This window comes from Gopherus flavomarginatus, chromosome 6 (assembly GCF_025201925.1).
Source record: "Gopherus flavomarginatus isolate rGopFla2 chromosome 6, rGopFla2.mat.asm, whole genome shotgun sequence".
Lineage (NCBI taxonomy): Eukaryota > Metazoa > Chordata > Testudines > Testudinidae > Gopherus > Gopherus flavomarginatus.
In genome coordinates, this window is record NC_066622.1 from 105,812,174 (window position 1) to 105,839,714 (window position 27,541).

The following is a 27,541-nucleotide window of genomic DNA, read 5'->3' on the forward strand; positions in this document are numbered from 1 at the left end:
ATGAGGTTTTGGCTTTGCCCCCCGTGCCTGGGGTGGAGGTGCTCGGGTGGGCTCAGGTTTCAGTCCTCCCTCCTGGAGTCATTTTTGTCGTCAGAAGGGGGTCAGGGTGTAGTGAAGTTTGAGAACTTTGATACATGTTTAACATCTGTACAATCTACTGAGTAGCCTCTCATGTGGGCAGGGTTTATTTTGTGGGTAAGCATTTGGAAACCTATCACCACCAACCCTTTTTTCCCTAATCTGACCCTGTGTTCACAATTCCATTTGAACTGCTTATTGACACTGCACAGGATTATTTTAAGCCCAAAGAACTGGCAGAAACAACCTGATCAGCAAACTAGCTGGTTCAGCCTGAGATGCCCATGTACCTTTGGGCTTGCCTTGTGGCGGCTGTTTTGTAGCAAGGTGCGGCTTCCCACGTGTGGCTCAGGCCCGCTCACACAGCTGAATGAAACCATGCATGTAACTCGTACCCTAATTCCAACCAACCTGACTTCCCGTCCTACCCAGCACTCCCCCTTTCCTACAGCAGGCAACCCGACGCCGGGCAGAATCTGCGCCACAAGGCGGAATCGAGGCAGCCACACTTTGGGAAACACGGTCACCTTAGCGCCACCACAGTGACTCGCACCCTGCCACAGGGCTCTCCCTCCCCCGCACCAACAGTCTCCGCGGCTCCCTCGCACAGCGCCCGCCGGCAGAGGGACCCTTCCCTCTCCCTGCCCCACACGAGGCAGCGCCCCTGCCCCTCCAGCAGCGAACCAGGCTAGATTCCTGCCCCGCCGCGACCCCAACCCAGCCGCACACGCCCCCGCCCACGCCAGTCCCAGCCTGGCCTGTGCGGAGACGTTGGTGCCCAGCCCGCCCCTCGGCTCCCATGGTGCTGTGCGGCACAGCGCGCCGCCATTGGGTGGATTTGAAAAGGGACCGCGGCGAGTCTGGCGGTGGAGAGGTTTCGCGTCCTCCGCAGGTGAGCGCGGGCTGAGGGGCTGCCAGTCTCCGGGCCAGAGCCGCACCCCGGGAGGTCGCTTCGGCTTCGCTTCCTCTCCCTGCCTGGGCTCTGCCTCGGCTCTCCCCGTTGGGGCGCTGGGGACCGTGAGGTGCGGCGTGGGAGTCGTGCCCCGGCATAGGCAGCTTGGGGCCGCCTGCCCTGGCTCCCAGCGCCCTTGGGGCTCTGGCAGGCCGGGCTCGGGGGCGCAGCTGGGGCGCTGTAACAGCGTCAGGGGTGACTGCTCGGGCTGAGGCGTTTCCTGAGGCAGGAATACAGTGAGTTGCGGCGGCAATAGCCTGGCTGAGCTGCACCAGGCTTATCTAGGGCCGAGTTCTTGTTATTGGTTGAGTGAGTGACATGTTAACCAGCGTGATTTTTAAATCTTCCGGTAAGGGGGGTGACGGATTCTCTTCGTGTGTGCCTGGGCTGGGTATTGCCATGGGAACTTAGGAAAACCCACTTGTCCATAGCAAGTGGGAATCTGCAGACTAAGTGCCATACCTTCTGCAGGCTTCAAGCTTGTATTTGCAAAAAGGAACCATCATAATTAGTAAGGACAACTTCCGACTCAGCGTGAAAAGGGAGAGGGAGAGAAAGCATAGGCCTGGTTTCAGATATTAGTGAGGCTGCTCTGTTGGAAACCCTTCTGTCAATGAAAAAATAGCAGTGCACCAGAGGTTCTTACTAGGGGGAAATAGCAGTGCACCAGAGGTTCTTACTAGGGGGAAAGGTCACTGGTGCAAATTCTAAGTTTCCTTGTCTATGCAAGGGACTTGTACTTCATGGGTTCTTGTCATTAACTTCACGTCTTTAACTGATTTGCCTTAAGTTTCCTGAGTGTCCCCTATAGCATTGGTTCTCAACCAGGCGTCTGTGGCTCCTTGGAGGGCCATGAGGAGGTTTCAGAATGCTCTGTGAAGCAGAGCTGGCTTTAAACTCACGGGGGCCCAGGGGAGAAAGCCAAAGCCTGAGGCCAACTGTGGTGGGAATGAAGCCCAGCCAACAGTTTTGTGGGGCTCCCTGTGGCATGGGGCCACAGGCAATTGCACTGCTTGCTACCGCCTAATGCTGGCCCTGGATTTTATATGCAGAAAAACAGCTGTGTGTTTGGTGGTGATGGGGTGGTGGTGGGGGTTTCCTCTGGAGCTTTTTCAGCGTGGAGAGGGCTCTGAAAGAAAAAAGCTTCTTTTTCTGCCCCTGCCCTGTGGTCATGCCCACAGAGAGTTCCTATCTTGACCTATTAATAGAATTTAAGGCACGCTTGTTTATGTCCTAATTAACAAATGTAGGGAATGTGAGAGCTTATTCTGAGACACCTAAAGCTCTTTTAAAATTAACATCAGATAACTGGTCAATAGGTATTACTGATGAATACCTACCAATTAAATAGAGTACTTGAATAAAACAGTTGTGCACTCTTTATCTTTATAATTACAGTGGACGTGGCTTTGAGACTATCACAGCACAGGTATTTCACTCCAATAGTAGGTTCAGTTTTCTCGTTAATAGGTGCTGTGTACTCTTATTGAAGCCCTGATAATACTTTGGGCCAAATTCTGCCCAGACTTTCATCCATGCAACCCCATCCCCACATAGGTGGAACTGAATAGAGTAGAAATTGGGGCAGAAGTTGACTGTTACTCTTGCATAGCTCACCTCTGTAGCTCTTGAAACACTTTATAAAGGTGGCCAAATGTCATCTGTATTTTATAGGCTGGTGGATGCAGAAGACTGAGGCTTGGTCTACACTACAGAGTTAGGGCCACGTAAGGCATCTTACATCGACCTGATTATGTCAATGTCTACACTATAGCCTTATTCTTGCTAATGTAAGTGCCGTACTACACCGACATAAAACATGAGTGGCGTAGCACTTATGTTGGTGTAGTTAGGGCAACGCAGTGTCCATGTATACTGGTGGTATTCAACCATTGAGCCACATGGGGCCCAATTAGCACACAGCTGCAGCCCAGCTGTGTGGTGAAGGCTGCTCAGCTCATCCGGTGGGGTCTGGGGATCTGCTTCTGGCCTCACTTTGTGGAGGGGATTCTAAGTGGGGGTGCTGGGCTTAGAGGGTCTGAGTGGTTGTGAATGGGGTTAATCTGTGGTTCTCTACCTGCAGCCCAGGTAATGGCCCACAATGCTAAATAGGTTGAGAACTACTGATGTAGACACTGCATTACTGATGTTGGCTGTCATTCTTGTCAGTTTCATAGGTCTGCTTTCTTTGGCAGGCTAGGCTCACAACTGGAGCTGTGAAATTGACAAGAAAGACTGGTAGGCTTCCTATTATGAAATTGAGGCCAGCATCTGGCTCAGAGCTCCAGCCCCCCCCCCCATGTCCCCCAGCTCTTAGCTGGGCATAGGGCCCACAGCTGGAACTCCTACCCCCCACCCTGGAGTGACAGCCCCAGCTCTGATCCCACAGCAGGGAGCCTATCAGCCTTTCTTGTCAATTTCACAGATTTAGCTGTGAGCCCCCTTTTGAGCCTGAGGTAATCATGAAATTGACAAGAAAGGCAGGTAGACTTTGTGCTGTGAACCCTGCACTAGGCTCACAGCTCAGGTTGTCAACCCAGGGCAGAGGAGGTCTCACATCTGGGCTCTCAGTTCCATGCTGGGAGCCCAGCTGCCATTTGGGCTCTCAGCCCCTTACTCTGCCCTTCTTAAATCAGTGCAAGCAGTCCTGGTAAGGATGTGCACCACTGACAGAAGGAGGGTCCTATGAACATGAAATACCACAGTAAATACTGGAACAGTGAAGAGAAGGGCTGCTAGGATGATATAAGGAATGGAGAACCTGCATTGCAAAAGGGAACTTAAGGAGCTTGACTTGTTTAGCCTGGCCAAATGAAGGCTGAGGAGAGAGGTGATTGCTCTCTATAAATACATCAGTGGGATAAACCCCATTGAGGGAGAGGAATTGTTTAAGTGAAGCACCAGTGCTGGCATGAGAAGAAATAGATACAAACTGGCCATCAGCAAGTTTAGGTTTGAAATTAGATGACAGTTTCTAACCATCAGAAGAGTGAAGTTCTGGAACAGCCTTCCAAGGGGAGCAGTGTGGGCAAGAAACCTAGCTGGTTTCAAGACTGAGTTTGATAAGTTTTATGAAGAGGGTGGTGTGATGAGAGGCCACGTACCATTGTAGGAAATATCTGTGACTGTTAATAGCAAATATCCCCTGTGGATGGAGATGAGACACTAGATGGGGAGGGCTCTTAGTTACTACAGAGAATTCTTTCCCAGGAGTATGGTTGGTGAGTCTCAATCCTGATCATGTGGGTAACTTTTCATATTTGGGGTCAAGAAGGTATTTTCCCCTGGTCAGATTGCTGATTTGAACTAGAGAAAATGGTGGATTCTCTGTAAGTTGAAGTCTCTAACTCAAGATCTGAGGACTTGAGTATCTCAGTCAGAGATTATGGGCCTATTGCAGAAGTCGGTGGGTGAGGTTCTGTGGCCTGCAATGTGTACGGAAGGTCAGACTAAATGATCATGATGGTTACTTCTGGCCTTAAAGTCTGAGTCTTCTAGGTCAGTGGTTCTCAACGTGGTGCCCACCGGGGCATTTATGTGTGCCCACCTAGTGCCCAGCAAGGAAGAGAAGCCATGGCTCCCCACCTGACGGAGACAAAGAACTCAGACTGCGAGCACAGTGTTCTCTGTTCCCAGCAGGCACAGGGCCCACCTACAGCCCAGCAGGTGAGACAAGCTGCGGCCCCACACCTGATGGGGACAGAGAACTCCGGGGCTGCAGGCTGCGGGCGCTGGTGTTCTCTGCCCTCGCAGCTTCTCTCCGGCTTCTCTTCTCTCTGGATTCATATATTATGTTATATTAAATATGATGTTTTGCATATTTAATGTACAAATACAAAATAAGCCTTGAAAAAGTGTTGGCAACCACCACACTCTTCTGAAAACATGAATGTGCTACTGGCCACAGAAAGGTTGGGGACCACGGTTCTAGGTGAACAGCCTGTGATTCATCAGTCTATGTCAATGCTACGGGCAATACAGTTGCAGTGCTGCAGCTAGGCCACCGTAGTGCCATAATGTAGATACTTCCTACATGGATGGAAGGGTTTTTTCCTCTCAATATAGATAATCTATCTCCCTGAAGTCCACACCCTACACACTATTGTACAAAGATTATTACAGAATATGCCTTGTTAGGTGAGTTATTATTTAAAAACGAATTCACTGATCATTAATATTTTTGTGATTTACGTACACTGTAGGTATTGAGTTATGGATATGCTAGAATTATGACTAAAGTGTGTTTAAACCAAGCATGTCAGACAGAGTTGTTAAATAGGTCTATCAATAAAGTGGGTGTTTACAGCTTATATGTAAATTGAGGTAAACAGGACCATCAAGACAGCAGGGGGAGGTGATGGCAAGAAACAGAACAATTTGCATTTCAGCAAACACCAGATGAGGGAAAAAGAGCACAGAGCTTCCTTCACCCCCAGACTCCCATGTTGCCTTTCTCTCAGGTTCAGAAACTTTACTTTGAGGGGTAACCCCCAGAAGAATATATTTTAAAGGTTTACTGATCTACAAAGACAGGGCTGAACCTTAAGTGATTTGAATCAGTGTGCAATATTACTGTATTTTGAAAGTGCATAAAGTGATGTCTTTTCTGAAAGCTAATGACATATAGTGATTAATATAATTGTGAAATAGTGTTAATACATACATCTGGGGAAAAATGGGTACTTAATGATATTTGATGTTTAAAGTCAAGCACCGGTACTGTTGGAATTAAAGTGAATGTTAATTCCATTTAATGTGGCAGGCTGGTGGGTTTTGGTGTCTCAGAAGAACAAACCTTATTATTTCTTTGAGCTGTCCAGGAGAGGGGTGGACATTACAGAGTACACAGTTTTGGGTAAAAAATCAGGACCTGAAGTGTCGACTAGGCAAAAGTTGTGTCCACTTGATTCCACAATTGACTGTAGAGTTGAAAATTCCCTCCTCCTTCAGCTGCAATGGGATCAGGAAGAGGGGGAATGGGGAGGAGGAGTCTGCAGAGCTTCCTTCAGCTGAGGGACAAATCTGGGAGTAGGTCTGACCTGGCCCCAGATGCTGTCCATGGGAAGAGGAAGTCCCATCCTCACTAGCCCAGCTGGAACTAGCAGTTGAGCCTGGTGCAGGGGAAAGAGCCACTGGTCGGGTCTTCCCCAGTCCTGCCTCCTCCCCCACAGTGATTTACTTCTCTGCTGGCTGCCCTGAGCCCACAAAACATAGTGCTGGGGAGGGTCAGAAAGTTGTTGTTGGGGTGTGTGGTTTTTTTGTTTTTTTTTTTTTTGTGAGGAAGCAAAAAATCTGTGGGGGACATAAATTCTGTGCATGCAGAGTGGCAAAAAATTCCTCCAGGAGTACCTCTATATCTTCCCTTGGAAATGTGATGACTAAGCTTAATAGTCCTAGTCTTTTAAATCTCTCCCCATCTGGAAGCTGTTCCATACCCCTAATCATTTTTGTTGACCATCTCTGTACCTTTTCCAATTGGGAATGGGAGACAGGGAATGGATCACTTGATGATTACCTGTTCATTTCCTCTGGGGCGCTTGGCATTGGCCACTGTTGGAAGACAGGATACTGGGCTAGATGGACCTTTGGTCTGATGCAGTATGGCCGTTCTTGTGTTCTAATTTGAATATCTTTTTTGAGATGGGGTAATCTGAGCTGCACAACATATTCAAGGTGTTGGTGTACCATATAGTGGCATTATATTTACTGTTTGTTTTTTTTATAGCTATCACTTTCCTAATGGTTCCTAACATTTAACTTTTTTTTACTGCCGCAGCACATCGAGCAGATGTTTTCTGAGAACTTGCCATGGTGACTCTAGGATCTTTATTGAGTGATAACAGCTCATTTAGACCCCATCATTTTGTATATATATCTGGGGTCATGTTTTTCCAGTGTGTGTTACTTTGCATTTGTCCACATTGAATTCAATCTGCCATTTTGTTGCCCAGTCACCCAGTTTTGAGATTCTTTGGTAACTCTTCACCGTCAGCTTTGGACTTAACTATCTTGAGTAATTTTGTATCATCTGCAAATTTTGCCACCTCACTGTTTGCTCCTTTCTCCAGATCATTTATGAATATATTGAACTGCACTGGTTCTACTATAGATCCATGTGGGCCACTGCTATTTACCTGTCTCCATCCTGAGAACTGACCATTTATTCCTTCCCTTGGTTTACTATTTTTTTTAACCAGTTACTGGTCCAGAAGAGGATCTTCCTTCTTATCCCATGAGTGCTTACCTTGCTTAAGTGACTTTTTTGCAGGACCTTGTCAAAGGCTTTGTGAAAGTCCAAGTACAGTAGCCACTGGATCACCTTTGTCCACATGTTTGTTTGCCCCCTCCTCGAAGAATTCTGATAGATTAGTGAGGCATGATTTTCCTTTACAAAAGCTATGCTGACTCTTTCCCCCACAAATCGTATTCATTTATGTATCTGGTAATTCTGTTCTTTACTGTAGTTTCAGCCAATTTGCCTGGTACTGAAGTTAGGCTTACTGGCTTGTAATTGCAAGGATCACCTGTGAAAAGTGTGTGTTTTGGTGGTGGTTTTTTGATTATTTAAATTGGTGTTACGTTAGCTATTCTCCAGTCATCTGGTACAGAAGCTGATTTAAGTGATGGGTTACATACCGTAGCTAGCAGTTCTGCAATCCTATTTTTGAATTCCTTCAGAACTGTAGGATGAGTCCCATCTGGTTTTGTGCCTTATTACTGTTTAATTTATCAATTTGTTCCAAAATCACCTCTATTGATGCCTCAGTCTGGGACAGTTCCTCAGGCTTATCATCTGAAAAGAATGTCTCAGATGTGGGAATCTCCCTCACATCTCAGCAGTGAAGAGTGCTGCAACGAATTAATTTAGCTTCTTCACCATAGTCTTCACTTTCTTAAGTGCTCCTTTAGCACCTCAATCATCCTGCGGGTCCACTGATTGTTTGGCAGGCTTCCTGCTGCTGCTGTATTTAAAATTATTTTTGCTGTTAGTTTCTGTGTCTTTTGCTAGTTGCTTTTCAAATTCTTTTTTGGCCTGCCTATTTATACTTGATGGTGGGTGGTAGCATTGTTGTCAATAGTCTGTATTCTTTTGAATGCTCTCCCTTCATCCTTCCAGGCTATAGCTCCTCTTTAGCTAACAACTGAAAGTTTGTGTGCACTTCTTGGGGATGGTTTTTTCTCTTTTTGCCCCAGCCTGTTGTTGGAAACTGTATTTATGTTGAAAGGTTGAAAATAAATAAAATACATATAGAAATATGAACTTGTATTATGATGGCTTCTCATGTCTTCAGGCTTACCATGCTATTTAAATAGTTGGCTTTATTTTTGCAGCATGGAACCAGTTTTGGATAAAGCAACAATTATAAGACCATCCTATATTGCTAGTATTGAGCTATCTCCAAGAAATGGACCAGTAAATGTTGAGGACCTTAAAGCAGACCTCTCAGATGAATTTTCCCTGGTTTCTTCAAACTTGGATATAAGCCAGGTGAGAATGTTAAACAGTCTACTTTAATTTAAAAAATGAAAATACTTAAATTGTGAAGCATTTATATATCCTGTTGCTTTAATGATGAAGCAACAAGCATATCCATACTTCTGTATAAATAAAAGGGAAACATTTTAAATTAGATGCTATAGTAATGAATTCCTGTATTTGTGCCTTGATAGTCCTGTCGTTGTGTAGTTTGTTTTGTGTTTAATCAAAAAAAGATCCTCTAATTATAAGAGGCTAAATTCTGACATCAGAGGCAGAGAAATTCAGATGTTATTTGTTCACGTATATTGACTGGCCTACCTGTTTTCATCTTATTTTGAAGTTAATCTTTTTGCTGGGTACTCTTGATACCAACACACAAAGTGATGATTATAAACAATAACTTGCAGGAAATGTTGGTAAAATCTATAATTGCTTCCTGTCCTGCCCTAGTAATGCAGAAATTAATTACCAGATACAAAGGATAATATGGGATATGCTGGTGGCTTTTATTTTCAATTACTACTTGGCCTAAACTGCATAGAATATTTTGGTATGCATATTTTTCTATGCCACAAGAAGTCATTTAAAATATTTCATAAGGTTAAGGTGAATTTCTAGAAGGACCAAAGTACTTGCAGCAATAAATGAATGAATTACGGTAGGGGGGAAGGGACCTAAAATAACTAGTATTTAATATCTTATCATGCTAATTTTCAAATTAGGCATTCAAACTAAATAGCAATGCTATTAATTGAAGGTAATTTTTTATTTTTATTTTAAGAGGAACAGTTTGGATTCCAAGGAACATATACAAGTTTGCCTTCGTATTAGGCCTTTCACAGCAACTGAAAAAGAAAATGAATCTCAGGTATGGCTCTTTCTACATAAAACTCAATGTTCTTTTTTACAAAACTTTTTTAGCTAAGATGCAAATGTACAGTTTTTCTCCTGAGCTTAAAAATCATTTTTTTTTTTTCCTTTTTACAGGACTGTGTTTCTATTCAAGACTCAACTAGCATTATATTGAAGGGTCCTAAGAATTCCATGATCTGTCGGCTGAGTGAAAAAAATATAGGGCAGATGGTGCAGAAATTCACTTTTTCACGAGTAAGCTTCATTTTTGTAATGTGGAAACTTGTTGACTCTTGCTCTAAATGAGTTTATTTTGTGGTTTTTTTTGTTTGTTTTTTTTTTAATTCTTTTAAAACTGGGAACATTTTTGTATACATTTAACTGATGAAAAGTGCTTAGATGTAAACTGCTCTTTCTTCCCCACCCCCCAAATGGTCCTTCTTAAAACAACTGCAATTGCCTCTTGCTAATGCTTAGGTATTTGGACCTGAAACAACTCAGGAAGAGTTCTTTGACGGTACTGTGAAACAACCAGTACAAGACTTCTTGGAGGGACACAATCGTCTTATTTTCACTTATGGTGTGACAAATGCTGGAAAAACCTATACATTCCAAGGTACTATTAACATTTTCTTGAACCATGAAATTACAAAAATCTGTGTAATAATCCAGTAATATGTGATTGTGTGATGACAAGCTGGGATTGTCCATTTTACAGAAATGATTAATACATCAGGAAATGCCCATACAGCAGAATAATTAGAAGTAGTAGCAGCAAAAGCTATAACAAACAGAAAAATCAAGTGTGTAGCTTGGTTGTAGATAATGCTGCAAATGTAAGAAAGATGAGGAAAAAAATCCAGGAAACAAATCTAAGAGACAATGAAGGGAACCTGAAATGTATTATATGAGTGCAGTGCTTATTTGATGGGGTAGTTTTCTTTGCCAAAGACTTCAGTACTACTCGGGAATAAAGGAAAATGTTGAAATTGCACAATACTTCCATAACAATCGCTTTGCTTCAACTTCTCTGACCAGAGAAGGAGAATCAAAACTAATTTTTCCTCAGGCTGTATGATGGAATTCAGTGTCTAACTATTTTGAGCTGCATATTAAGAACTGGCTTACTCTGACTACTATCTTGTCACGATTTTTCTTCACAAATTGATGGAACTATCACAGTCAACATCAGACTAAAGAGAATTGTGGAAGATAGGTTTCAGTATATTTTCTTAGCTTTGGGCAAACTGCAGAAAGATGACTACTGTATCACCGATGCAGTCGAATTTTGGAAGGAACTAAAGGAGACACTGAAGAAAGGAAATTGCAGGCAGTAAAGAAGCAGATATATCAAGCACTTGCTCTACCTCCATTTTCTTGCTAATAGTCTCAACTCTGTATACTGGGGTAGAAGCCTAACTGCTGAAGAAGATGCTGTTATGACATGCATATCTAATAATCACCCAGTGGTCATGCCAACCATAACAAATTTCAGGACTGGAGGTGAACCATTCAAGCAGTACGTGCTTGCAAGTCACACCACTAAATTGAAGGAAGTCCTAGCTGAAGTCCTGGAACCAGCATTTAATTGCTAATCCAGCTTTTGAAAACAGTAGCCTTTTCTGCAGGCACAGGGAATATGTTCATTATTTGGACTAATTCATTCAAAGTTGAGATATTGATGGGGAATTGAAAAAGCAGGAAAACTTGTCTTGTTCTTCCAGTTGATGAATGAATACAAGAAAGGAGGGAATGAGCTGTATTAGTTTTTAAAAATTTGAAAGATAGCCTAAGTAACTTAGATGGGTCATTTTCAAGAGACCTAGACAAGTAGGAACTTTAGCTCCAGTCACTTTCACTTAAGCATATTTGAAAAATTTCCCAGGCTGACCTGACAATTTAATTCACTGACTACAGTTAATCCCTCTACTGGTAAATCTTTAATACATCATTTAGTCATATTGTGGAACTTGTCTTGATAAGAGAAGTTTGTATGTAAAACATTTCAGGTTTTGTTTAATAAAAATTTATATGCTGTTTTGTTTGATTAAATTCTGTTTGCCATCCTAATGTGGCTTGACACAAATGAGTAAAACGTTTATACCTCTACCTTGATATAACGCTGTCCTTGGGAGCCAAAAAATCTTACTGTGTTTATAGGTGAAACCAAACTTGCTTTGCTTCACCGGAGCATGCAGCCCCGTCCCCCTGAAGCACTGCTTTACCACATTTATATCCGAATTTGTGTTATATTGGGTCATGTTAAATCAAGGTAAAGGTGTATTAGGTAAATAAGCAATATATCATTCACTATTTTCTAACATACTAAAATGTACAATTAAGTAATTATAAAGCCTAATATTTTCAAATTCTTATTAAATGTGTATATAGTTTACCAGCCTAGGTAGCAAAAAGATGTACCAAATCTCAATTTACTTGTGAATCAACATGTTTAATGGTTATAATAACCAATAAAAGTGCACTTCTTCTTTTTTTAGAAAATACCTGAAGTACAAATGGAAAAGCTGATTACAATTGATTATTTAAATTGACGCTTTCCACTTGATTTAAATTACCTCGATTTAAATCAATCTATGCTGCTCCAATAGTGCAATATTTTTGTACTGTTAACAATCATCATCATTGCAGACCAGCAGATGTCATCCTTCCTTTAGTTCCAGAAATTTTCCTGTAAAAGGAAGGAAAATAGGACATACCTAGTCTTGTGTGAATTCAATCATAGATCATAATTAACAAAACAGCTGTGGCTGCTGTATTAGGTGTTAATTATCTAGAAATACCAGGTAGATTGACAGCACTATTCTGATTGCTTTTTATTGAAACAATTAAACAATTGCTTTATTAGCAGTAGTAATCTTTTTACAGATTACTTCCTGAAGAACAGGTGGTAGGTTATGGTTAATGAGCACTGGCAACTCTTCCAGATGGTCATTAATCTCAGGAATTGCTCTTGCTCAAATATGTAAGAATTGATTTCTGATCTCAAATAGATTACCTGAAAGTTGCAAAAAGTTTAGCAGTGTTAAGATAACACTCTGCAGAGTGTTATGTATTGTGGTGTTTCCGAAAAGCTGCGAAATATAGCAAAGCTCTCAGTTCAAAATAGTAAAATGTATGACACTGGCAGAGAATATGAAAAGTACACCAAATTTAATATATTGAAATCACTTTTTTAACTTCCTAGTATTACAAATAACAGAACTGGAGAAAAGCCTTTTTCGTTTTGAACTGTATACATAGTGCACATAGTGCATAGTGTATACATAGTGCATAGTTTGATAATACTTTCTGTATAGTCGGCTTAATGGCTTCCCTCAATGGAGTTAGCCAGCTTCTACTGGTGTTTTGTGAGGGTCTTTCCAACAGCAACAGGGGGACACTTATATCTTTAAAAAAAAAAAAAAAAACTGTAAAAACACAGTACTGGAGGTGGGTTGGAGAAGGGGGGCAGATATGACACTGAAATTCTTTCAAACTGGCTAGATTTCAAGTTAATGATATCTGAAACCACTCCCTTACAATGTCCCAATGAGCAGTAGCCCCAACGTAGCCTCTTGGTATCACCACTACTTATTTATATTTAGTACAGCTGCCAGCACCAGAGACACAGTTGCTAGGGTAGTGCTGCACTTTATGCTTTTAAAAAAGTGTATTTAAAATGGACAATGTGATATAGTATACCTCGGGGGAGCATCTTGTAACCCCCATATTCCTCATTTTTTTTATATAATGGTAATCTTACCTTATGAGGCCTGCTTTATATGTATCTGGGGCAAGGTTATGATCTGCTGAAGGTAATTTCTCTCTCTCTCTCCATATATGTATATTAATACATATGAAGTTATGAGAATTGTGTTGTATGGTTGTCACTAAAACATGTTGTAAGTTGAGGAATCAGCCAGATATTCGCTCCTCAGAGGCAACAGCAAGGAAAGTAACCAACACCCAGGTGGGGTTTCAAACAACCCATTCACAACAATTGTCCAGCAAGGAAGCTACAATTCAGTGACTCACCTGCATGAGGCCACACCACGGAAGTTGCTCAACCTTGCGTGGAGACTCAGCAGTGCGCCTAGACGTACCTGGACTTGTGTTTTTCCAAGCACAAAAAGCAGACACATATTGGGCCCTTCTCCTGCCCCTACGTATGATGCAAACAACTAAGGGCTTGTCTACACTGGCAATTTACAGCGCTGCAACTTTCTCACTCAGAGGTGTGAAAAAACACCCCCCTGAGCGCAGTAAGTTTCAGTACTGTAAAGTGGCAGTGTAGACAGTGCACCAGCTACACCCCTTGTGGAGGTGGGTTTTTTTGTTATTCCTTCAGAGCACTGCAACCACTCAAGCCACATTGAAGCACTATCCCATTGACACTGAAAAAACAAGACTCCAACAGAGGAGATTGGCCCAGGTTTAAAGAACAAATCTGTATATTAAGGACTGCAATATCCAGTAGGGGGAGAAGCTGCTTAATCTAGATGTTTCCCAGTCTAACAGAGTTGAGAGTTTAGACTGTGTGCTTATCTTTTTATTTCTTTTGGTAATTAACTCTGACTTTTTTGCCTATCACTTAAAATCTCATTTTATAGTAAATGCAGTGGTTTAACTGTTTATCTTTACCAGTAAGTTTGTGGCAAATCTGTCAGGTTTTGCAAAGGCTAGTGTATATCCACTTTCCATTGCTGAAGTGGTGAACCAATTAATAAATCTGCACTGCCCATCATGAGAAGTGCAAGATGGTATATTCCTGAGGTACAGAGCTGGGGGGATTTGGCTTTAGTGCCTTCTCTGTGTGATTCATGAGTGGCTCTGGGAGCATTCATGCAATGTAGCTGGGTGTGTGGGGCTCCACATGCTGTTGCGCTGGGTGACTACAGTGCCTGAAAGGGCTTGCTGCTGGTCACTAGCAAGGCACTGTGAGAGACAGCCCAGGCTGGAGAGAGTTAAGCGGTCCCACAGTCCTAGGCTGCACCCCAGAGATCCTGTCAGTTAAAAGAATTCTAACACTACGAAGTGCCTTTTAGTCACTGGTCACGAATACAAGGTGCTTGTGAAAGAGAAGGGGTGTGAAACCATAGTGCAGGTAAGTGGAGTAAAATGCCTTCCAGATTGCTTTGCCCGCACACATGTATTCTTGCCTTCTGCTCTAGTCAGACTCTCCTGAGCAAAAACTCTGTTAATCACACTGTCACACAGTGTTATGGTTTTGAGACTTAGGCAAATTGCCACCAGAGAGATAAATGAGATCACTTGTTTAAGTTATGTATCTTCCTGTCTGGAGGCAGGATACTCCATTTTGTACATGTTACACTTACCAAGTGTACTTGGAGAGAGGTGGTAGTGGGTAAACCTCCCTCCTTGGTCAAGTAAGAAAATAAAAGGTACTGTGACCCTGAGCTATTCTTCTGAGTTTGATAGTTAATGCATGGTCTTATTTTCCCCTTTCAAGTATTATCAATATAATTTCTCACTTTTGGTCTAATTTTGCTAATTGGCTTACATGACCATCCCCTCTAATCACTGAACGCTAATACCAAAGGGCATATGGGGAGAACAAGGGAAATATCTGTATTGATATATAATTTGTTTTACCTGCTTGATTCTGTCTGACTAAACAGTGAATTAAAAGGCATGGTTAGGAAGAGCAAGCAGGAATAAAAAATAGTTAAATCTCTCAGGGTAAACAATTGCTAAGGAATAATGGGTGGGCAACCAAGTGGGAAGAGGTTCCTTTCAGGCACCAACAAAAAATTACACAGTTGTATTATCAGTGCCAGAGCCTAGAGATCAAAAGGACCATAAACAGTTAATTCTGAGGGAGGGGAGTTGCCAGCTGCTGTTGGATCTTAGATGCTGCTAGTGACAGACACAGGCGGAGAATGCAGGAGGGCCGTCTGTCTCTGCCTGAGGTAAAGGATGGGATTGCAGGTAGGAGGGAGAGAATCCGGGTTAAGTGGAACCTTCATATACTTTCAAGGAAAGGATAAAGTGTAGGTAAGACCAGATGTGTAATAGCTTTTGTTGTCTTAACCGTTTTCTCTTTGGATGGATAAACATCCATGAAGCTGTTTGAGTTGCTTTAATCAGTCACTGGTCAGAGTCTACTGTACAGAAGTTTCGTGCAGGTGACAAATACAATTGGACCTGTTGGGTTAACACAGTTGGAAACAAGAGGGGCAGCAACCCAGATAGTCAGTCCAACCAAGATTGAACTGTGGGCTTCTACACTTGAGAGAAGTGAAGCCTGTTGCCTGAAGGGTGCACTTGAGGGACTACAAAGGTATTTAAGGTGCAGCTTGCCTTGTAACTATGATGGCATATGAGGGGGAAAGGACCTCTACTTCCTTTTTACTGCCTGAAGGGAAAGTTGAGTTCTAACTTTTTCACCAATGTCTTGCTTTCCAAGAGCATATAGGGCCTTGATATAACTCATGTATTTTGATTACAGGGACAGAAGCTGACATTGGTATTCTGCCAAGAGCTATGGATATGTTGTTTAAAAGCATTCATGGCAAACTGTATCCAGATATGGATTTCAAACCCCTTCGATGTAGAGATTATATAAGGCTGACTAAAGATCAAGTGAGAGAAGAAATTGCTGTTAAAAATTCAATACTTCGTCTAATGAAAGAGGTATGGCAGAACTTTTTGTATGGCGCGCGTGCACACAGAGCATATGTGTATACACACACACAACTGAGTTTGTAAGATTGATCTTTTCGTGACAATAAGGTGAGGCAGCAATCAAACATGGATGTGGCTAAAAGTTTGGATATGGAAACTTTGTAGAAATGAAAAGGAAGAGTTTTTTTTGGAACAGGAAGATGGGATTTAGTATAAGGAGTGGATTGAAATGGGTTTTCTGATGGAGCTTCACCCAGTTATTCCTACCTTTGCTGCTGTTCTGCCCTGGAGTATAGTGAAGCAGCACTGTATTCTTGGGTTGTGGTAAGAAAAAAGTTATCTGGAATGCTGACATTCCAGAGTGGCCTAGTCTTCTGTTAACATAAACATCAACTAGCTGAGTGACTTGAAATGTAAATGGCATCTACCATGATATAGAAACAAAATTCTAAAGTGCATGGAACGTCACAAACAAAAATGAACGGGAGGTGGGAAGTTGGGACTACCTGGAGAGGGTTGCCCTTTCTTTATAAAGGCAGATTGAAAATTAACGCAAATAAATGCCAGACTGTCCTCTGGATATTCTAGTAGTGGTACTTTTGGTGAGATGGAGCACATTTATTGTGTGATCTTTAACCTGAGTTAAAAGCAAAGCTTTCCAGTAAAATCTCTTAAATGTGATTACAAACTTGTATAAAGAGAGCACAGAAAATATCAAAGATTTTTTTTAAACTAAAACATCGATTAGGAGATTACAGGCAAAAAGCTTAAGTTAAAACAAAGTTCCAACATATGGATTCTTATATTTCAGTCAGCACCTAACACATTTTAAAGACATCAGAAAAGTAGATGTATGTTTTTGCTTATGTTTTTGAATCTGGGTGCCGGAGCAGTTAATAGGGTAGAGGAAAGTACCAGACACAGGATGGTGAAGGTGAGAAAGTAGAATAGACTGGGGAGAGATAGCTTGTAACCTACGCTTGGTGGTTGAAATCGTGACCCACTGAAGTCAGTGGAAAAACTGCCATTTTATGTCAGTGGGGCCAGGATTGTGCCTGTGTGTATAAAGTTAAAAATCCTCTTTGATGTTTTAGTAATATAACCACTTGGCTTTTGTGGCTGTTGCATGAATCAGTTGATGGGATATCAGCTTATCATGGGCATATAAAGAACCTCACTTTTGATCCATGTTTTCTTTTGAAGGTTCACTGCACTTGCATTTATAGTTCTTGGTAGATGAATTCAATTTCTGCTATTGGCAGCCATACTATGTGAGTTACCATTACAAAACTGGATATTGGAAGTATACATAAACTTAAGTATTAGCAGTAGGAATTCCTCTTCCTTTGATTTACAAGTATAAGTTTAGCAAAAAATGGTACCTCATAGTCTTTGGAATCTAATTTTTTTTAATTTCAGCTTGAAACAGACTTTAGCATGGTCTCTTAACAGGATATGTGGTGATACAATCATTTAGCTAAGCTCTTCAAGTGAGCATTCTAGTTTTTTGTTGCTGTTCCAAGTTTGTTAGTTTGAATGCAGCCCATTAGAAATTTGGAGATGCGGTTCTCTAATCTTGTGACATTAGCAACCACTGGAAACTTCATGTGGCCAGTAAACTTCTATTGGCGTATCGTTGCTAAAATTGATTGGCCTTCAGTGGAGCAGTAGTACTATGTTGCAAAATTAATGGATTTAAATACCTAATATTATTTTATTGACCGTGACATAAGGACAACATTATTTTAAAATCGATCTTTGTTCCTTCTTTTGTACTTGTTTTATAGGTAGACTCTCAAAATACCATAAACAATCACAGCAAAACTTCAGAATCATCTGAAGGTATGTTCTATATTAAAACCATTTAATTCCCCTGCCCCCTTCTTTTATTTAAGAGGCTGAGGGCCATTCTCTAGATCAGTGATTCACTTGGAGCCCAGGTTTCTGGTAGTTGAAAGTGTTTGTCATTTGACAGCAGTTGCGCTGTGTGAAACAAATTGGTCTATATATAGTTTCTTGTGGATGGGTCTCATGACACAAACCACTCCAATTGTTAGACTTGTCAGAGACCAAAGATAAAGTTGATAAGAAGACTGCAGTACTCATCTAGGTCTGAATTAAGGCAGACTCCAGAGTAGGATGTGGCTGGGGTAGGAGGGAAACCTGTCCTGCTGGTAATGGTGGTATTTCTAGTGCTGTCATCGTAGCAACTCTTACAAGCACTTACTTATAATTAAATTTATTCTGTGAGGGTGGGGAAATCCAAAATAAGCCCCATAGATAGATATATCAAATAATATTGTCAATCTTTTTTTTAAAAGGAAAGATTTAAAAGTAGTGTTAAATTAACAAGTATGTTCTGAAGATGTTAGTTTTTGAGAGAGTTCAAGTATCTAATAAAACTTGGTATTAAACCAATTATTGCCGCTGAATAAGAACAGGTAAGCTTCAGTGATTGTCATGATAAAATGTAATGTAGGTAGGTAGAGATTCACAGTTAACCAAAAAATGTGTTTTGCTTATTGATCACAATTGCTTCTTACTGTTGTAAAGTAGTCTGATCTGAATCCAAGTTCATATTTTGTAATATCTAATTTAGTCAATTCTGTGCTGAGATATAACTTGAGCTAAAAGTTAATTATCATATTGCTTTAAAGGCTTCATTTGAGCTGGGCATTTGTGTAACTGAATAAATGTTTTGGCAGACTTGGAAGAACTCCTAAAAGAACCTGAACAACCTAACACGAGTGTGGCAAGCTACATGAAATTTTCTGTTTGGGTTTCCTTTTGTGAGATTTACAATGAGTGCATTTATGACTTGCTACTCCCAGTGTCAAATGACAAGAAAAGAAAGGTGCTACGTCTTGCTCAAGACATCAAAGGCTGCTCTTATGTAAAAGGTAACTGACATATCATAACCAGCATAATAAGTGGTAACTTGTTTGAATTTCAGGTGTATTCATCCTGGTGCCAGCATTGAAGAATGTGAATTAACTTTGTAGTAGGATAAGGAATGTCTTTACCTTGTGTATCAAGCATGAGTAATCCTTTCTGAAAATGGCAATGTTTCCAAGTTTTCACTCCCCCAAATTTAAAGTGCTTGAGTATGTGTACATATGTGCATGCACATTATTTCCACAATGTTCCCCTAATTTCCAGAGTGCACTTCCTAGGGTCCTGTATCCCATTCCATAACTTTCTCTGTAGAAAATTCTTTTCCCCAAGTCTATTTTTTCCTAATACCATAAATGTTAGAAACAAAACTGAAGAAAGCTGTTTGATTTTACATAGTATCTTTTTTTGTTCTTTAACAAAAGAATTCCAGCGACCTCAAAAAGCAGAACTAAGTATAGGAAGAGTCTCATGCCATGTAATATCTCTGTCTGGTGAAAGCTCAGCCACACAATTATAATAGGCTTCCCTCAAGAAGGGAGCTATGTCTTCAAATCTCTCAAGCTACACTGATCACAGCTAGGTTGAATTATTCATGGAAATTCTGCAAGGGCTGACTTGCCTGCTTGCACCCCAGCATAAGTTTTTTGTGACCTCATGCAGGCAAAGAGACCTAACCAGGTGCAGTTTAGAAGGCCCAATAAGAATTTATTTGTGCGTGTTGGGCATGATGGTGGTGTGAGCTTTTTTTTCCACCCCCTTTGCAAAGTATAGCTTCAGCCCCTAACAGTGCATCTATTCTACAATTAAAAACCCATGGATAGTCCATGTCAACTGACTCAGGCTAAGGGGCTGTTTTAACTGCAGTGTAGATGTTTTGGGCTCGGGCTGGAACCTGGGCTCTAGGTCCCTGCGAGGTAGGAGGGTCTGTCCAAACATCTACGCTGCACTTAAACAGCCTCTTAGCCCAAGCAAGTCAGCTGGCCCGTACAAGCTGCAGGTGCCTAATTGCAGTGTAGACCTACCCTAAAAAGTTAAACTGGTGTACATGCCACTTAGCTACTTCCTGTCTACAGAGATTCTAAACCTGCATTTTATACAGGATCAGAGAGTCTTACAGCCATGTCTTAGTACATACCATTACACTGAGGGCTACATCAACTCAAAAATACAAGGCTGCATAAACTAAACAAGAAACAAAATTTGATTTAACTTTCGATTTTTGTCACAGTCCAGGATTACTTTGAGAGCTATCGCTGGCTAATTTTATTGTATTTTTCCCGTGTTTTTAGTTAACAGAAGTTACCATCTTAATATTGCTTGAAGTTCTCTTGTGGTGGTTTCAGGTACAAGCACTGTTGCGTTTATCAATATGGGTTTCACTATTTTGTAGACTCAAAATACTGATCAATGACTTTTTTCAGTAAGATTGATTCCATTGATTGCAAAGAGTTGTCAAGTGTGATTGCCATTTTCACAAGAGGGCATGCTAAAGCAAAAACGCAGTCTAAATGAAAGTATTATTCTAGTGCTAATCAAGATATATGTATTAAATAATGTACGGCCCATGAAATCTTGGTATTTCCTTTCAAGATCTGCAGTGGATTCAGGTTTCTGATTCAAAAGAAGCTTTTAAACTTCTGAAGCTCGGGTTGAAGCACCAGAGTATTGCTTGCACAAAACTGAATACTTACTCCAGTAGAAGGTGAGAGAACTGTTGTTGATATTGTTCAATATAGGGTAGTAGAATACACAAACCACACTGAACAATTTTTAAAATCTCTGTGGAGCTTGTGTTGATGGGAGAGTCCAGACCTTTTAGCTTCTGGATTTGGCCTACTTTAATGGTGAACAAAAACTGCAATTTTTGCTCAAATCTTGCAATAAGATTGACCTACATAAGAATTGAACACCTTTTGCTGAAATGCCTTCCTTGAAGGTAAGGCATTTAGCTGTTAAGTTTGTTTGCCTTTATATTCCAGTCTCATTTGGGGTTTGAAAAGTCCTTGGGCTTCTAATAATAAATAGAATGTTGAGTATGGGGTAGTCTGCTACTTTGCCTGTTTAAGCAATTAAAAAAAGGCTGCATTTAGGTCTCAAGTGTATATTCGCATACACACACTCATGCTGTAACATGAACATTTACCTTAACACCCTATCTTCAATCATGAAATTCTCCCCACACAGGCATTAGAGACTAAAATGTTTTGATTTTAAGTAATGTTGAAATTAGTCCAGTGTTTTTCTTTTTTTAAATTTGTATTTATCTCTTAGTCACAGCATATTCACTGTTAAAATGTTAAAGATTGAAGATTCCGAAGCACCTAATGTAACACGAGTCAGTGAGTAAGTGTGTTTATTTCAAAGCTAACATTTTGCTGACTTCAAAACGTCTGAAAAGCAAAATAACTATTAATCTGTATTTTCAGATTGGCGCTCTGTGATCTTGCTGGCTCAGAGAGATGTACCAAGACGCGCAATGAAGGTGATAGATTGAAAGAGAGTGGAAATATTAACACCTCTCTACTGATTTTAGGCAAATGCATCAATGCACTCAAGAACAGTCAACAGTCAAAGTAGGTGCTATACCTTTAGCTGTTCTATAAAGCCACAAAATTTTTTCTTTCTACAACATGTAGCACAAATGTTAACTGTAGTTACAGTAGAAAAAGCAGTTTGATAAATTTTCCACTCTTCAGCCCAAATGTGCAAAATTTCTGGGAAGTCTGATTAAACACCCTAAGGAGTAGTTTTTTGAAAATGTAGCAGTTAATACACTTTTTAGACATTTTGCTATTCATTCTGATTATTCAAAATTTGTAGGAATTTGAATAAATTTGCTTAGTCTTCCATGACTAGTGACTGCTTTATTTGTAAACCAAGCTTTGTGGCAGGAAACCCCTTCACTCTTCCTGAGCTGTACACTTGTCTGCTCGTGCTTGGTTATTGGAAGTCAGGACCAGCATTAAGGTACAAGCCAGGCTGGTGAAGCACCAGAGGTTCTCGGCAGAGAAGGTGGATTGGGGGGCGGGGGAGGACTGCATCTAGCAGTAGGTCAAATTCTAAGTATGGAAAGGAATCTTCAATCTTAGGACAGTGCAGAGAGTAGCTGCCCTTGGACAACTATGGCTATAATTAATAGATATCTCTGGACACCATACCACATCACAATGGTTTTACCTCAATCCATTACCCTTTCTCTAAAGAGCTAGCATAAAGCCCATGTACCACTTAAGTTCCTCATATGCCCTCAAACTAGAGTAAATGGTGCATAAGGCTCGTGTTGGCTCTGCATAGGGTGGCATTAAATTAGGGAGACATCATCAATTAGAAATCCTGCAGTCTTGTGATTCAACAACTCTTCTTTCTCTGCATGCTCACCCGCATTACTGTATGGGAGATCCACACAACCACTACACAGGAGAAATAGTGAAACTGGCTAAGTACAAAGTGCTGTCAAGTACATACTTTGTTTGCTGCATCCTTCTCCAATTTTACAGTAATGTGAGAGGTACTAAAAATACCTATAAGAAGTAGAATCTTTAGAAGTGTGATAGCTTACTATCATTCTAACACATTTTTAATGCTTAAATTTCTAAGACCTAATGTGGTCTGTTTTTTATAGGGTTAAATAATCCAGGAATTGCAGATTGAAATGTTATGACTGAGGCTTTTTTTCCTACTGAACTGGAATGTATCTAACTTTGGTATTATTTTTAGGCTGCAGCTGCATATACCATTTCGGGAAAGTAAACTAACTCACTTCCTTCAAGGCTTTTTCAGTGGAAAAGGGAAGGTATATATGATAGTAAATATCAGCCAGTGTGCTGGTGCATATGATGAAACCCTCAATGTGCTAAAGTTCTCAGCGATTGCCCAAAAAGTAAGTGCACTATAACTTTGTAGCTTTATTTTTTTTTAAATCTTCAAAGTTACATTATGAAGATAATTTAGTAGTTCCATATCGATACAAGTTATACTTGCACTTAAAGCAAGTCTCTAAAATTCCTTCCATATTATACTTCAGTGATTTTTTTGAATTTTGTCTCTAAATTAGTCTCCTCATGATCAAATTTAATGTTCTATAATCTTTCCTGGTTGAAATACTTCATAGTTTTGGGAAGGAAACATTTTAAAAAAATTAATCTTTACAGAAAGCTTTTGTGATTATAATGCTCTCTTGAACTCTGCCAGCTAGAGAACCATAATCCCTAGAAATTCCAACTTCCACACATGTGGCTCGTCCTATCTCTGACCTGATACAGAAATTTTAAACATTCATATTTTTAATGCAAACATCTCTCCCTGTTCTCTTATTGATTATAAGCTATTTGTTCTCAGCAGGCATGTGGTGAGAAGTACATGAGGTTTTTTCCTCCCCCTTTAATTCCTCCAGTCTCTGGGGAGAGTTTCTTACTCTCCAGCACTAACTGCAGTCTGACTCTGCGAAAGGGACAAACTGCCTTTGGCTCCTGAGAGAGTCTCCCAATGTTCTTGCCAAAATAACATAGCAGCAGTTCTTCTATGTCAAAGGAATTAGCAACCCCACTCCTGAGGTGGTTTTGTCCCTCTAGCCAATCTCCAGTGCTTCATTCCAGGAGAATGCTGGGTCTCAAAACAGTGCAGTTTCTGCATGATTCCTGCTCTTCTCTGCAATTCAAAATTACTCCTGTTTTTTGTAGTGTGGCAGAAAATTTCAGGTGTGGTAACTGCAAGTGGGCATTGCCAACAAAATGAAGTAGTTGCATGCTAGCCTGCAGCCATGGATATCCGTTACCTCCATAAGTGCTTAGTATTCTCTTAATCAGTGTCTAATACATAATTGACAACCTCTTTCCCTCAACAGATTTGTGTTCTAGACACTTCTAATGCTCCCCAAGATCAGCCATTTGTCCAGAAGTCTGCAAGAGAAGTCTCTCTCATAAATAATGCGGATACTAAAATGCAGGTAGCAAGAAAAAGAGCCACTGTACTTTGGGACAGGAGTCTGGAAGATGTGATAGAAGATGACGATGATTTAACTGTGGATAACAATGAGACACATGAGGAGCATGATATGGCAAAAGAAATGCCAATTGAAGAGGAGGAGGAGGAGTATGATATGGCAAAAGAGATGCCAAATGATGAGGAGGAAAATAAAATAATTATTGGAAAAGAAGAGTATGTGGTATGTACCTGGAATGCTTTCAGAGTCAATATGATATAAGTTTTGATGAGTAGGTGGTATCCTTAGTATAATATATTTGTGGCGGACTGAAGTGTGCTGTCTGTTGAGGAAAACTGTGTGAAAATGGCTTTTTAAGTTTGGTTGCACCCATTACTGAAAGTCTATGTAAATAGACATCTTCTTCTCAGTGTACTGTATTTTACAGCATGGGCAAGCTGTGGACTTCAGTAATATTAAAAAATCCTTTATACCTATATTCTATGCATGCAAGATCTCTGGAAGCAAACTTTTTTCTGTGTTTCAGCATGCTCATCCGTTTAATCTGGGACAATACTAAATTTAGAAACCACTCTTGCTTTGGGTTGTATTGTGCTGTGATATATTCTCCAACTAATGCTCCCTGAGAAACAATGTCTATTTTAAAAATATACTGTTTAAAACTCCAAATTTGAACCTTGTTTCAAGCAGATAAATAGTTCCAATCTTTCTTAGAAAATTTTTCTAAAAGGTGAGATACTACTTTATAATGTTCTTTGGATTCTTGAACATGCATGTTCTATGTACGTATATATACAATATTGATGGTTTGCACTGGTACAGCAATTTACCAACATTTAATCTATCTACCCATCCTCCTGTTTTCCGATAATGGTAGCAGAATTGGACACAACAGTTGCTCACATTTCGAAAAGAAATCTGAACCAATATTCTCGTATTTGAAGAACCTTTTATTCTTGGAGCAGTGATTTAAGAAATAAGTTTTCAGAAAGATTTCCTTTATAAAAGCATTAAAAGATTATTTGTGATCATTGTAGAGGCTACTAAATATAATAGAAGACTTGAAAAGCAAGTTGATCAATGAGAGAAAAGATAAGTTACTCCTTGAATTAAAAATTCGTGAAGAAGTCACACAAGAATTTACTCAATATTTTGCTCAACGGGAAACAGATTTCAGGTAAGTTAACAGTTGCTTAGGTTTCTTTATATTCTTCTAGTTGTACATAGTTTACACTCTTGTAACTCAGTCTTTTAATCTTAGCCTGTAGGTGGTAAATATTTGTATCTTTTACAGTTGCAAGTAAAAATGAAATATTTAGCGTTGGGAAAGTTTAACATAGCTTCCCCTTCCTGCACCTCCACCCTGTGCGGACACTCTTATTCCAGTGTCCAATATACGTGATTCTCGTTTTGGTTTAGCTTAAACCCTTTCTCAGAAAACATGTCAAACTGAAGAAGTTACTCTTTTAATTAGAATAAGTGCTTATACAGGCATAGCCCACTATGTATCTGTTCATATTCACACCTCTGCTTATAGCAAACTTTCCTGTATATACAAGGCTTCATTTAATAATAAATAGATAAGGCTAAATCTAAACAGCTTTCTGTTTCATGATGTCAATTTGTTTGCTTTTTCACTATACCAAATGGATGAACTTGCTCAAATAAAATTGAGTTCTCCTTCCCCCCCCCCCCACCTCTTTTAGAAATTACATTGGTTACGATTCTTTGTAAAAGGAAAGAACTACAAATTCTTTTTGACTGCTCTGATTTTCCCCTCAGTTTTCTGACTCTGAAGTCCTTTTACCTGCCAAAGCTAGTTCAAACCCCGTACCCAAGTTGACATTAACCACTTGCTGTGAAACCAACATGTATTGTATCTAAACTTTACATTAAACAAAAATAAAAAAACCCAGCGTCCTGTATTGACTGATTTTAAACCACTGAAAGGGGAGAACAATGAAAGACAAATGATAATTCTGAAGTCCTAAGATCTCTCACACTACCAAGGCAAAAAAGAATGTCATCTAATTGGGGGGATGTCATCTAATTGTTTTCAGTGGCTTTAGACATAAAGTTTTAGCTATATAACTGCCTGTTGCACTGTCTGCTAAATTACAGGAAGAAAACCAGTTGCAAATCTACTCTAGTTGATGGTCCAATATAAATGCTTTCACGAACAATAAAATGTTTCAATTCTAGATGTCTTGAACTAAGTAATAAAACTTTGACATGATTTGGGGTAGACTTTGGACATCTGTAAATTCCAATCGCTGTATCAACTGCAGATATGCTCCCATGCAAGAGGAGGGCATGCAGAGCACATTACCATGCTATAAGAAATTGTGGTATGTAAGGCTCAAAAGCTGCTTGAATGGCTGAAAAATATACACAAATTTTAGTGTACAGTTTACCTCTAGTAATATGCATGATTCAGAAAACCTTGTGAAATCCTTGATCTATATAAATATTTTTCGTAATTTGTAGTTACTGGACTGTTTCTGACCGCAAGATTAATATACACTTGTGAAGTTTTGTTAGAAAGAGCAGCTGTAACTTAAAATTAACCCAGTTCACAAAATGAACAAGCATGGGAGAATACTCAGGTTCTGACAGCCAAAGTGTAGTGTCAGAGATTCGTTAACATTCTTTGTTTATTATTATAATAATAATAATAATAAAAAGTAATTTCTAGCATTAGAACTCTTTAAATACAGGCAATGCCTTTCTCATGAACGAGAGTTGCTAGAAGAAGCTTCTGAACAACGCTTGGAAATCTACAAGGATTTGGTAAACGAATGTGCCAAAAACCTGGATGAAGAACAGGAGATAAAGGATTCCCATTGTAATGAAAGAGCTGGAATGCTGGTAATTTTTTTCCCCTACATATTGAAGAATCTGGCTTTGTACTAGAACCTAACTTATGGTTAAGGGATGAGTACTTCTCATGGTTGGGTATTAATGTAAACTGACTCCAGATGCCAAGGAATGGATGTAGTGGTGACTTCAAGAATTCTTGTTCCAAGTAGCGTAGACCTTATTTCTTATTAAATTAGAAGTTGGTACCTTTTAGCTTGTCATAAAAACTCTCAACAAGATCTGTTTTAGGGATTTTTTAGGGGATGAAAATTTAGAGAGGTGCACTATAAAATGAAAAGTAAGTAGTTCAGGTTCTAAAATTTGGGCTTTGTATGCTAAAAAGATGGATGCGTTTATAGCTTATAGTAGAATCTAATATAAATTTAATTTTGTTTAATTTCAGGTGACTTTAGGCTACTCACACTGAATATGTTTATAGGAGCCTAAATATCTTTTCAAAAAAGTTTTTTTTTGTGTGCACATCTCAAGCAATGGGAGTAGCATATGCATTTAAGGCATAATTAGGTCCTGGTGCTTGTTTTTTGGCATGAGACAGGATATTGCAGATTTGTCATCTTACTTTAACCTCTACTTACCCTTGTTTTTCATCTTCATTTTAAAAAGCTGTATCTTTAACTCTCTCTTCTATTTTACCTTTTTACAAAAATATATTAAGATTTCCAGACACTAGTTAATAACAACTCAGAAATTGACACTTTGGTGTGTTATATTCCACATTCTCCCAACTCAAGATTCAGTACTTTTTTTGTGGTTTATGGGCAAAATTCTGCTGTTACTTGGATTTATAACAGAGGAAGATTTTACCCTTGCTTTTAAG

General features: G+C 40.0%; 1 protein-coding gene across 2 annotated transcripts in view; it reads left to right on the forward strand.

Moving 5' to 3' along the window:
- The first annotated feature begins 937 nt into the window (after positions 1-937).
- KIF20B (kinesin family member 20B) overlaps positions 938-27,541 on the forward strand; it is an 85,868-nt gene continuing 59,264 nt past the window's right edge. For both annotated transcript variants that reach the window (XM_050959269.1, XM_050959270.1), the window contains exons 1-15: positions 938-970; positions 8,363-8,519; positions 9,292-9,378; positions 9,498-9,617; positions 9,840-9,978; positions 15,832-16,016; positions 17,795-17,849; positions 18,713-18,907; positions 20,493-20,604; positions 21,174-21,245; positions 21,329-21,475; positions 22,620-22,782; positions 23,746-24,066; positions 24,882-25,021; positions 26,562-26,712. In XM_050959269.1, the coding sequence (XP_050815226.1) occupies positions 8,364-8,519; positions 9,292-9,378; positions 9,498-9,617; positions 9,840-9,978; positions 15,832-16,016; positions 17,795-17,849; positions 18,713-18,907; positions 20,493-20,604; positions 21,174-21,245; positions 21,329-21,475; positions 22,620-22,782; positions 23,746-24,066; positions 24,882-25,021; positions 26,562-26,712 (2,043 nt within the window). In that variant the 5' untranslated portion in view covers positions 938-970; position 8,363. The remainder of the gene's footprint in view (positions 971-8,362; positions 8,520-9,291; positions 9,379-9,497; positions 9,618-9,839; positions 9,979-15,831; positions 16,017-17,794; positions 17,850-18,712; positions 18,908-20,492; positions 20,605-21,173; positions 21,246-21,328; positions 21,476-22,619; positions 22,783-23,745; positions 24,067-24,881; positions 25,022-26,561; positions 26,713-27,541) is intronic.